This window comes from Nerophis lumbriciformis, linkage group LG06, assembly GCF_033978685.3.
Source record: "Nerophis lumbriciformis linkage group LG06, RoL_Nlum_v2.1, whole genome shotgun sequence".
Classification (NCBI taxonomy): domain Eukaryota; kingdom Metazoa; phylum Chordata; class Actinopteri; order Syngnathiformes; family Syngnathidae; genus Nerophis; species Nerophis lumbriciformis.
In genome coordinates, this window is record NC_084553.2 from 32061621 (window position 1) to 32074202 (window position 12582).

The window sequence follows — 12582 nt, forward strand, 5'->3', positions numbered from 1 at the left end:
TCACCCCCAAAATTGAATCTGTTCATTCAAAGTCATTTCTGAGATTTCCTGAAAGTTAAATCCAAATCTGCCCATAACGTATTGGGTTTGTTGCCAACTAACAAACAAACCCCAGCACATAACCTCCTGGGCAGAGGTAATTAAAAGATAAATGAAATTGTTACGTCCCGTCTGTTCTGTTCATCTGTTTCTTCTAAGAGGACACAATTGGCTTGAAGAGGGCAAAGTTTGAAGGATTCATGCATGTTTACTTTTTTTTCCCTTTTTATCATCTAGTGTGAAACTTTTTTTTTTTTTTGCTATTTGACTCAAAGCTCAATTGGTTTAGATGCATCCATTCATCCATCCATTTCCTACCGCTTATTCCCTTCGGGGTCGCGGGGGGCGCTGGAGCCTATCTCAGCTACAATCGGGCGGAAGGCGGGGTCCACCCTGGACAAGTCGCCACCTCATCGCAGGGCCAACACTGATAGACAGACAACATTCACACTCACATTCACACACTAGGGCCAATTTAGTGTTGCCAATCAACTTATCCCCAGGTGCATGTCTTTGGAGGTGGGAGGAAGCCGGAGTACCCGGAGGGAACCCAAGCAGTCACGGGGAGAAAATGCAAACTCCACACAGAAAGATCCCGAGCCTGGGATTGAACCCCAGACTACTCAGCAACTTCGTATTGTGAGGCAGACGCACTAACCCCTCTGCCACCGTGCTGCCCTGGTTTAGATGCATGTTTTGGAATACCAAGAATAGAAGATAAACACAATATTCATTTATTTGAGTGCAAATTACCAAAGGAAATGACTGTCGGCTATTTACAACTTAAATATTCCTGCTCCACACTGTGATTGTACACTAACCACTACACCAGTGGTTCGTAAACTTTTTTTTACCATGGACCTCACAAAACCCTGGGCTCTCCAAGTGCTGCCATAGACCAATACTAAAATACAGTAGCGTAGTAGGCCCATGTATTCATTAAAACAAGGCAAAGGTTTTATTTAACAAGTATATTTAATATTTTTGTCAACTGTAACATTACACGCCGTTTGAACAGTAACACTGTGTTTGAATATTTAATAAGTGATTATTTGTCATACCACAAGATAGAGCCTGCATACCACTAGGGGTACACGTACCACAGAAATCCTGCTCTAGACCACTAGACTCCAACGTCATGTCAACTGCCATTATAAATACATTCGTGATAGGTTTGTTATTAAATTTCATATAAATCACCCTGGCATTTATTAACTGACTTTTTACAAGCTACTTTTGCTTCTCAATTGTGTCTCACATGTCGGGGGAGCCGTGCACAGAAAAGAAAAAAAAAATTCCAATGGCCAGTCCATACCTGTAACCTTCTCTCTTCCTGGTCCGATATAATGTATTGTAAATCAGTGTTTCCTAACCATAGGGCCGGGGCCCATTGTTGGGCCGCGATCGCCCCCGAGAGGGCCGCCAAACAAATATCTGTTTCTCAGCTGTGGTCCGTATGGGCCGCAGTGGTACTCAAATGTAATACACTTTTCCACCACTTGTGGCAGTAATGACCAATAAAAAAAGTCTGGAGCTAAAGTCATAGAGAAGTTTTTTAAGCGCAAAAATTATATCTAAAGCGGTGAAGCTGTATTCTCATTTGCACTTGAATTTTATTGACAGCTTAGTTAGGAAACATGCGTTGTTAATTTTGCTCATTTATTTTAGCACAACATATTTGTATGTAAATGTATTTTTTTGCCAGTAATGAATCCCTTCTTTTGCAGTATATTTGGTTAGTACTTATTTTTCCAATCAGCCTGACCTAAGGCTAGGATTTATTTGTTAAATAAATAACAATCTTTGTGATTTACACTAGGGATGTCCCGATCCAGGTTTTTGCACTTCCGATCCGATACCGATACTGACCGATACTGGCCTATCCGAGCAAGTATTAAAGTTTAAAGTTATTTAGCCTACTTAGTTGTCAGAATCATGTTGAAAAGGGTTTTAGTACTCTTGATAACAACTAGCCAGCTGAATTAGGGGAGTTTGAATAATACACAATGGTTGGTAACAAGAAACTGACCTGTTTATTCAAGGATAAACACAAAATAGACAAAATTATACATGACAAACAGAAATGGCATCATTGAAACTAGGGCTGGGCGATATGGCCTTTTTTTAATATTGCGATATTTTAAGGCCATATTGCGATACACAATATATATCTCGATATTTTGCCTTAGCCTTGAATGAACACTTGATGCATATAATCACAGCAGTATGATGATTATATGTGTTTTGACTGATTGATTGAGACTTTTATTAGTAGGTTGCACAGTGAAGTACATATTCCCTACAATTGACTACTAAATGGTAACACCCGAACAAGTTTTTCAACTTGTTTAAGTCGGGGTCCACTTAAATTGATTCATGATACAGATATATACTATCAGATATATACTATCATCATAATACAGTCATCACACAAGATAATCACATTGAATTATTTACATTATTTATAATCCAGGGTGTAGAGGGGGGCGCCGGATGTAAGTGTCAAAAAGACAGCCAAAAGAGTTTGATATGAGAATAAATCTAAAGTTAAAATATAGGGTAGAAATGCACCTATTTGCAGGAAATGTAGTCTTGATTTTCAAAATTTTCTTTCAAGGCTTACATTAAAACATTCTTCTTCATACTGCATTAATATATGCTACTTTTAAACTTTCATGCAGAGAAGAAAATCACAACTAAAAAAATCACTAATTTTTTCATACGGTGTTGATGTGGACATTTTTGCCTCAGCATTTTGATGGTGTGGACGTGTGGCACCGAATGGAGATAAGCGTCTCGACAGACGTCACAATATTTGAACAATGATGACGAAAACCGTTTTCTCTGTCGTGTCCGTGTGTCGAAAATTGTTATGCGCTTATTTTTTTATTTGATTTTGTGCGTAGCATATAATTGCTATGCGCAGAGGACGCTTGAGCAGTGCGCAATTGCACAGGCGCGCACCTTAGAGGGAACGTTGGTCACACGGCTGCGCTAGCATCACAGCTAACGTTAGCCAAGCTGCTACCTCTCTGCTCGGGGAGGACGTTGACGTATGTGACGTATGACGTGACAGTATGTGACGTGTGTAAGAAGGTGCGCTTGCTGTCTGTGAGAGGGAGACACAGAAAAGAGTGAGAAGAGCCTGTCGTGTAATGCCAGCAGCTAAAAGCAACTGCGTGAGAATCCACAGACCTGTGGATGTGTTGAAGGTGTGCTGGAAAATGCGGAACGGAAATTAGGGAGCAGCAGAAAAGTGGAAAGTATTATTTAAATCGGTGCGTTGGAAAACACGGACCGGAGTTTTTTTTTTAACTGGATCTGGATCGTCATTTTCCCATGCCTTGCCGATACGCATTTTTTGGCAAATATCGGCGGCTGATCCGATCCAAATATCGGATCGGGACATCCCTAATTTACACATGCTATAATATCATTTGACAAGGCTGAAAATTTTAAGTATGTTACATATAATTATTGGATGCCATTTAAATCAAGAGTGAGATTACTAATTAAGTGTTAATATTTGAGTGGGCCCCAAGTCCATCTGTAGTGGAAAAGTTGGGCCCCGAGGACAAAAAGGTTAAGAACCCCTGCTGTAAACTACCTGTAATGTTACAACATACTTGCCAACCTTGAGACCTCCGATTTCGGGAGGTGGGGGGGCGTGGTCGGGGGTGGGGCGGGGGCGTGGTTGGGGGTGTGGTTAAGATATATATATATAAGAAATACTTGACTTTCAGTGAATTCTAGCTATATATATATATTTTACTACATATATATATATATATATATATATATATATATATAAATAAATAAAAGAAATACTTGAATTTCAGTGTTCATTTATTTACACATATACACACACATAACACTCATTCTACTCATTGTTGAGTTAAGGGTTGAATTGTCCATCCTTGTTCTATTCTCTGTCACTATTTCAGAACACACACATTATACAAATATACATTATAAAATCAATAAGAAAACGGGAGCTCTAATTTGGGAGTCTGAATTAGGATCAGACGTTCCTATATAAACATTGCGCACTCACGTCGCCTTTTTGTATTGATTACTGCAGCTGTGCACTGGATTCATTCACAAATACAAACTACAACTCACAAACACTTTAGAGTTAGGCTCCACCATCAGAATGTGTACTTAAACTTATAAAGATCACATGGATATTATTCAGTGAGTTGATTCACCAAAACTAACCTGTTATACAGGAGGAAAAAGCACACAGGACGTTTCAATTGTTCACAGACTGGTCGCGCTCATCAGAATGACAAGACACTTCCGGTCTGCAGGTGATAGCATTCATTTGGGAAGAAACGCCCTACTGCCCCCTACTGACCAATGTGAATACTGATAAATGTGTAATGACAGCTCCAAAAACGAATTCAAACCACAAAATAAAAGAAATAAATCAACACAAAAATGTGACACATTATGGGTGGGTCACATATGCATGTACAGTAGATGGCAGTATTGTCCTATTTAAAAGTGTCACAACATTGCTGTTTACGGCAGACAAACTGCTTTACGGTAGACGAAAACTTGACTGCTGTTGCTGTGTGTTGTTACCGCGCTGGGAGGACATTAATGAAACTGCCTAACAATAAACCCACATAAGAAACCAAGAACTCGCCCTTGATCATTAGCTGTTTATATTGTGGGAAAGCGGACGTGTGAACAGGCTGTCAACACGTCACTCAGGTCCGCATGGAGCTGGAGGGGGCGTGGCCTCCAGCTCTGCTTGAATTTCGGGAGATTTTTGGGAGAAAATTTGTCCCAGGAGGATTTCGGGAGAGGCGCTGAATTTCGGGAGTCTCCCGGAAAATCCGGGAGGGTTGGCAAGTATGTGTTACAAGAGCACTGTTTGGAAAAAAACCCATATGATCTTACTCACCAGTTTAACGGCAGAACAGCAAACATTAAAATAATTTCTATCACAAAGGTATCTCTCCTGTGAATGAACACAACTCGCTCTTATCTCGCATCTGCTGATTGGTCAGCTGCTGCTTGCTGTCAATAATTGCGCCAGAAAGCCTATCAACGAGCTTGTGGACAGTCTAAAGCAGGGGTGTCAAACTCAAATACAGAGTGGGCCAAAATTTAAAACTGAACAAAGCCGCGGGCCAAGGTTGAACAAATGAATCTTTTAATAGGGACCCAAACAAGTTTTGCATTAAATATTGAACAAGCAAGGCTTATATAACTTTATAGTGACATGCAAAATCGAGTTTCAAATAATAATAATAATAATAATAAAAAAATATCAATGGCATGTCAAATACAATTTAAATAAAAATTGAATGCCACTTTTCTATTTGCAGTCTTCTGAGGTGAATATCAACATTAACTTTTTCCACAGGCTAATACATTTGAAAATAATGAATGAACCAACCATTCAGGACTTTAAACGGCTCAGTTTGCAACACAATGATCTAATCTGATGTGCCCAAGCCAGATACCTGCCATCTTTTCTTGGATACTAGTTCATTAATGTCGGGGTTCAGGCTTTGAGCTGAGGCAACCTTCATTATCAAACGAAGGTGTTCATCAGTCATTATATCTCGTATTCCACAGTCTTGGGGGCGTGCCTTACAGGCACTGCTTTTAACGTCCTCTACGAGCTGACGTCACGTCCGCTTTTCATCCCTTCTAACAAAGTGCCCGCCCAGTCACAAGATATGAGCGGCTCCTGTACGCACACACACGTAAATGCAAAGCATACTTCATCAACAGCGATACAGGTTACACTGAGAGTGGCCGTATAAGCAACTTTAACATTGTTAGAAATATACGCCACACTGTGAATCCACACCAAACAAGAATGACAAACACATTTTGGGAGAACATCCGCACAGTAACACAACATAAACACAACAAAACAAATACCCAGAACCCTTTGCAGCACTAACTCTTCCGGGACGCTACAATATACACCCCCACTACCTCCAAACCCCCCCGCCCCACACACATACACACAGCTTGTAGCGTCCTGTAAGAGTTAGTGCTGCAAAGGGTTCTGGGTATTTGTTCTGTTGTGTTTATGTTGTGTTACTGTGCGGATGTTCTCCCGAAATGTGTTTGTCATTCTTGTTTGGTGTGGATTCACAGTGTGGCGCATATTTCTAACAGTGTTAAAGTTATTTACACGGGCACCCTCAGTGTAACCTGTATCGCTGAAGATCAAGTATGCGTTGCATTCACTTCTGTGTGCGTGCCAGAGCCGCACATATTATGTAACTGGGCCAGCACTCGTTGGGCCAGAGTTTGACACCCATGGTCTAAAGGGACAAGCTTCAGTCTGAGCGCCTGCCACAAGTGTTTGTCTTGTCTCCATTCAATAGTTCTATATTTCTGGGGGCATTAAAAAGTGCAGCGGAGATTGTAAAATACGTCTTGTACTAGATGGCTAACAATGTAGCTAATGGAATTAATCTTTCCTGCCCAAAAAGAAAACAAAATTTAAAAAAGTGCTAACATTGTTTTGTTAACATGTCATGAACTGCACATTAACCAAGTTAGCAGAGTAAAGTGTGCAATCCATTTTGCCTCTATGTCACCATGTATATATAAAATGTATGCTGATCATCAAAACGCCCACAATGCTGGAAGGAGAAAATGCAAATATAATTATTTAGCACACACAATGTGATTTACAACACTCATCACCTTTTTGGGAGCATGATTTTGCATTTTATTTAGCAGGTTTAAAAAGGACGTGCAAACTGACAGTTAAACACACGGCTGTGATGGTTAGAGAATCCTCCGTCCTACGTGTATGTTTGGACATATTTGGATGTTAGACATATCGTCTTTTCAGCAACATCCTTTTATGATTTCATAGCTGCTGGATGACTTAAGGGGCAGATCAAAACAACTTCAATTGACGTGTTTTGGTGTCATTCAACATTGTTTTAATAATATTCGGGTTTATTTTTTCACATAGAATATATACTACTACAATAAATCCTGTATGGTTAAAACGTCTTGATTTATTACTTTTTTGTGTCTTCAGCACAAAAGTGCAGCCTCCCTCCAATGGGCGCACCTTCAGAGGTAAAAAAAAAAAAAAAAGGGGTGACAGTCAATGTAGATGGACTGCTTCTAAAATGTCTATAAAAAGTGGTAGATGTCTCCTGCATGTCTGAAACATAACAACACGCCTCAGGTAAGTAGTTCTGAAGGTGGTGATGCCCTGTATGGTACACGCTAAATCTTCATTGAAATAAGGCGCTACGCACCACTTTTCAATTGCACACACAGTCTTAGTCGTCTTAGTACACACTTTTTTATGGATTACACATGCTGTTTAGCACGAGGTGTTTGGATCTAAGTGTTTGTTTAGTATGTTCTTAATTCGTATTTCTTGTTTAGTACTTAGCAATACTGCTACATGATGCTGAGATCTGCTTATCACAGCTTCTAAATCTTGTAGCTCCTCGAAATGGTAAACTTTGTTATTTTTTGCAAATAACCATTTAATGGCAGCAACACATTGCAAAAAAGTTGGCACAGGGGCATTTTTACCACTGTGTTACATGGCCTTTCCTTTTAACAACACTCAGTAAACGTTTGGGAACTGAGGAGACACATTTTTGAAGCTTTTCAAGTAGAATTCTTTCCCATTCTTGCTTGATGTACAGCTTAAGTTGTTCAACAGTCCGGGGGTCTCCGTTGTGGTATTTTAGGCTTCATAATGCGCCACACATTTTCAATGGGAGACAGGTCTGGACTACAGGCAGGCCAGTCTAGTACCCGCACTCTTTTACTATGAAGCCACACTGTTGTAACACGTGGCTTGGCATTGTCTTACTGAAATAAGCAGGGGTGTCCATGATAACGTTGCTTGGATGGCAACATCCATCCATCAATCCATTTTCTACCGCTTGTCCCTTTCGTGGTTGCGGGGGGTGCTGGAGCCTATCCCAGCTGCATTCGGGCGATAGGATGGCAACATATGTTGCTCCAAAACCTGTATGTACCTTTCAGCATTAATGGTGCCTTCACAGATGTGTAAGTTACCCATGTCTTGGGCACTAATACACCCCCATACCATCCCAGATGCTGGCTTTTGAACTTTGCGCCTATAACAATCCGGATGGTTCTTTTCCTCTTTGGTTCGAAGGACACAACGTCCACAGTTTCCAAAAACAATTTGAAATGTGGACTCGTCAGACCACAGAACACTTTTCCACTTTGCATCAGTCCATCTTACGTTTGTAGATGAGCTCGGGCCCAGCGAAGCCGGCGGCTTTTTTGGGTGTTGTTGATAAATGGCTTTCGCTTTGCATAGTAGACTTTTAACTTGCACTTACAGATGTAGTGACGAACTGTAGTTACTTACAGTGGTTTTCTGAAGTGTTCCTGAGCCCAAGTGGTGATATCCTTTACACACTGGTGTTGCTTTTTGATGCAGTACCGCCTGAGGGATCGAAGGTCACGGGCATTCAATGTTGGTTTTCGGCCTTGCAGTGATTTCTCCAGATTCTCTGAACCTTTTGATTATATTATGAACCGTAGATGGTCAAATCCCTAAATTCATTGCAATAGTTTGTTGAGAATGTTCTTAAACTGTTCGACAATTTGCGCACAAATTTGTTCACAAAGTGGTAACCCTCGCCCCATCCTTGTTTGTGAATGACTGAGAATTTCATGGAAGCTGCTTTTATACCCAATCATGGCACCCACCTGTTCCTAATTAGCCTGTTCACCTGTGGGATGTTCCAAATAAGTGTTTGATGAGCATTCCTCAACTTCCTCAGTCTTTTTTGCCACTTGTGCCAGCTTTTTTTAAACATGTTGCAGGCATCAAATTCCAAATGAGCTAATATTTGCAAAAAATAACTGTATTCAATTGAATATAAGTTGAAAAGGATTTGCAAATCATTGTATTCTGTTTTTATTTACGATTTACACAATGTGCCAACTTCACTGGTTTTGGGCCTTGTATATAAAATGTTGATGAAGGTTTTTGGTAAATCGTTACTTCCTACATTGTTAACCACCTATTGCTAGTGTTTATTTAAAGACATGCATAGCATGATAGGCAAAATTTCCCCAAAAGTGCAGTTCCTCTTTAACCCATATTGGACATTTCCTAAAATGTTCATGCAACTTCACCTATAATGTTTTGAGTTATGCTGGTAACTTACTAATACAAAAAAAATAAATAAAAACTGACAGAAAAACTTTCTGGTAGAGGTATCATTTATAGAAAATGACCAAGAGGTTATCCACTGCATACAAGTGTTGCACATGTTTGTGTGATTTAACTTTATCCAATTATTTGCCGGTTGCCAAGATAAAAATAAAATAATTTCTAGAAATTTCCCTAATTTTAAGAGCTATTTACTTATTTTTAGTTATTGATTAATCTTAATTTTAGCATGAACAATTATATTTTGTCTCTCCTGGTTTAAAAATATTAAAATTGAGAAAATAACTCTTCGAGTAAAATATGTTTGTTTCCCGCCCACATCGAACATCTTGTTTAAAGATTCAAGGATGCTTAATTTAAGAAGCGCAAGTTAAATAATGTTGGGTTTTTTTCAGAGTAAAATGCTTATTAATATCTTAAAAGTCCTGCTAATTCCTTATCTTATCAGGTAATATTATCTGTCAATGCAGCTACTTAATTTCACTAGTTTTTAACATTTTGTGTCCCTAAAATCTAGTCTATTCATCTTATATTTTCAAGGTTCAAGGGTTTTATTGGTCACATGCAGAGTACACCACAGTGAAATGCTTTTTTCCATGCTCTTCAGATATTGTGTACAGTGGGATCCAAACACTAGTTGCTGAATCTAATACACTAAATACAAAAAATACAACAATTTGAATAGCTCTGATGTACATTAGTTACAAGACAATAAGTTGCACAATCAGTCCCAGTAGTTATGGTAGAAGTATCAGTACAAGTAAAAGTACAGTAGTCACATACAGTACCAGTGCAATATCAAATAGTATAACAGTATATACAGTATAGGAAGTAATAAATATTAAGGTGTCTACAGTTCTTTTGGCAGTTGAGTTGTGACAGTAGTATGAACAGAGGTAATGGAACAGTATGACTTCTTTATACTCTTGTTTTTACATTATTTACAGTCTTTGAATGAAGAATATTGTAGTCCAGTAATAACAGAGGTAAGTAAAGTGATTCTTGTGCGTGCGGTTTTGTGCAATTGTGAATTTGACAGTTATTTTCTGTGGTGTATGTGCTTGTACTTCACAATCAAATAACTAACATTTATTCCACAGAAACATTTGGCTTACTGCTAATTCCACTGTTAACAAGATACTGCACAATTGGCAAAGCAGTAATGACTGTTGATGTATGTACATCCATAAATGAAAGTGGTTGTTACAAAACAAGTTGAATGAGGAAGTGCTGCCTGGTGAGAACATCAAGCAGGGAACTAACTTATCTCTCCGGTCAGTGCAGCTGCCGCCACAACACACCACTTTTGTTTCACTGGTGACGACAACACGCTGCTCCAGTCGGGACAAATTCTTTGCTTGAGTTTTGCTTCGTTGTGGTCCCAGATGGGCTTCGGGGAGGACCTGCGTTGCCCGCGTGCTCATGCGGCTGTGCTCAAGCTGCTGGACTCTGAGCTTCACCTGATGGAGGTCATGAAGAAGTGGATGGGCCAGAGGGCGAAGAGCGAGAGGGACTTTGCAGCGCAGCTGCACCACATGACTCTCCTGGTGGACAAGCAGGAGCGCACCCATGAACCAGGACCAGGACTGGACCACATCAGCCAGGTCAACAAGGTCAGCCCACACAACACGGTTCTCATCAGAGAGAGGAACAACATCACTTCACAGAAAAAAAATGAAGTTATTTAAATTAGAAAAAGACACAAATAACTCAATGGAAGTTTACTGCTCGTCGTTTATAGTAGTGTAGAAATATTTACCATTTTTCATTATAGTAAGCTACTGCAGGTGAGGCATTGATGAATTTGGAGTTTTGTCGTTTTTATTTTTTTAACCTTGAATGAGTATATATTAGTCCAGTGTTTTTCAACCTTTTTCTGAGCCGAGGCACATTTTTTTCATTGAAAAAATGCAGAGGCACACCACCAGCAGAAAATATAAAACAATGAAACTCAGCAGCTGATATTGACAGTAAAAAGTTGTTCTCGCAATTGTTGGATATGAATTCAAACCATAACCAAGCATTCATCACACCGTGACTTATTTAGATTTTTTTTTGGTGTTTTCTTGTGTGTAGTGTTTTAGTTCTTGTCTTGTGCTCATATTTGTGGACGCCGTCTGCTCCACGCGCTGTAAGTCTTTGCTGTCGTCCATCATTCTGTTTTTGTTTACTTTGCAGCCAGTTCAGTTTTACTTTAGTTTTGCATAGCCATCCCTAAGCTTTAATGCCTTTTGTATATTTTTGGTTTAAGCATTAGATACCTTTTTACCTGCACGCTGTCGTCCGCATATTGTGATCACGACAAACCATGTTCCCGACATCTACAAAGCAATTAGCTACCTGCTGCCACCTGCTGATATGGAAGAGTATTACACGGTTACTCTGCCGAGCTCTTGACAGCACAGACAATAATTACTGGTTTGCAAAAAATATTTTTAACCCAAATAGGTGAAATTACATAATTTCCCACGGCACACCAAACAATATCTCACGGTACACTAGTGTGCCGCGGCACAGTGGTTGAAAAACACTGCTCTAATCATCCTAACACAGGTAGCTCATTAAGGTGATGACAAAAAAAAGAAGGGAGAAATTGACTGTCATAAAAATGTTATCAAATACTAGGGATGCTCCGATCAGGGTTTTATGTGGCTGATCCCAATACCGATCACATGTATTAACTGTACATTTTTCCATTTATTTATGGTAAGTGCTTTTGACAGATATCCAATATTTAAACTAGTTCCCTTTTTTCTTTTATTACATTTGAGGAGAAGGAAGTCAAAGATACTTAATAACTAAACTAGAGCAACAATTACTCACTAAATGGTAAACAGATTTTACTTGTATAGGACTTTTGTACCTTCTAGGTGCTCAAAGCGCTTTGACACTATTTTCACATTCATCTAGTGATGATGCAGCATCAGGATCAGCTGGGAGTTCAGTATCTTGCTTAAGGATACTTGGACAGGGTCTCAGGTCTGAGGCTCGAGCCCGCAACCTTTAGGTTGGGAGACAACCACTCTACCACCTCAGTCGTTCTCTATAACTCATTTTGAATATTTGTTTGCCCTCAAAGTCCTCTTGTGTCCTGGAAATTATTGTATGTTTGTAAACAAAACAAAAACACTGAAAAAATGATTTAGCAATAGTAGAAACCAATCACTCAAGTATCGGTCATATAATGATACTATTCTTGGTATCAACACCACACATTCATGTATTGATTGACTGTGACAATGCTGACACACCAACAGTTGTCGGAATATCCTCTCTCTAGACCAGGGGTTCCCGATGTGGAGCCGTTTGGTTTGGCCTGTTTTCCCAAATGTAATACAGTCATACTGACCTTTTAAACACATTCGGAGTGC

The 12582-nt window shown here is 39.5% G+C and overlaps 1 protein-coding gene across 2 annotated transcripts in view; it reads left to right on the top strand.

The window, feature by feature from the left end:
* The first annotated feature begins 10092 nt into the window (after nt 1-10092).
* The window catches only part of fes (FES proto-oncogene, tyrosine kinase), a 73921-nt gene continuing 71431 nt past the window's right edge, over nt 10093-12582 (top strand). For both annotated transcript variants that reach the window (XM_061963523.2, XM_061963524.2), the window contains exons 1-2: nt 10093-10197; nt 10496-10824. In XM_061963523.2, the coding sequence (XP_061819507.2) occupies nt 10597-10824 (228 nt within the window). In that variant the 5' untranslated portion in view covers nt 10093-10197; nt 10496-10596. The remainder of the gene's footprint in view (nt 10198-10495; nt 10825-12582) is intronic.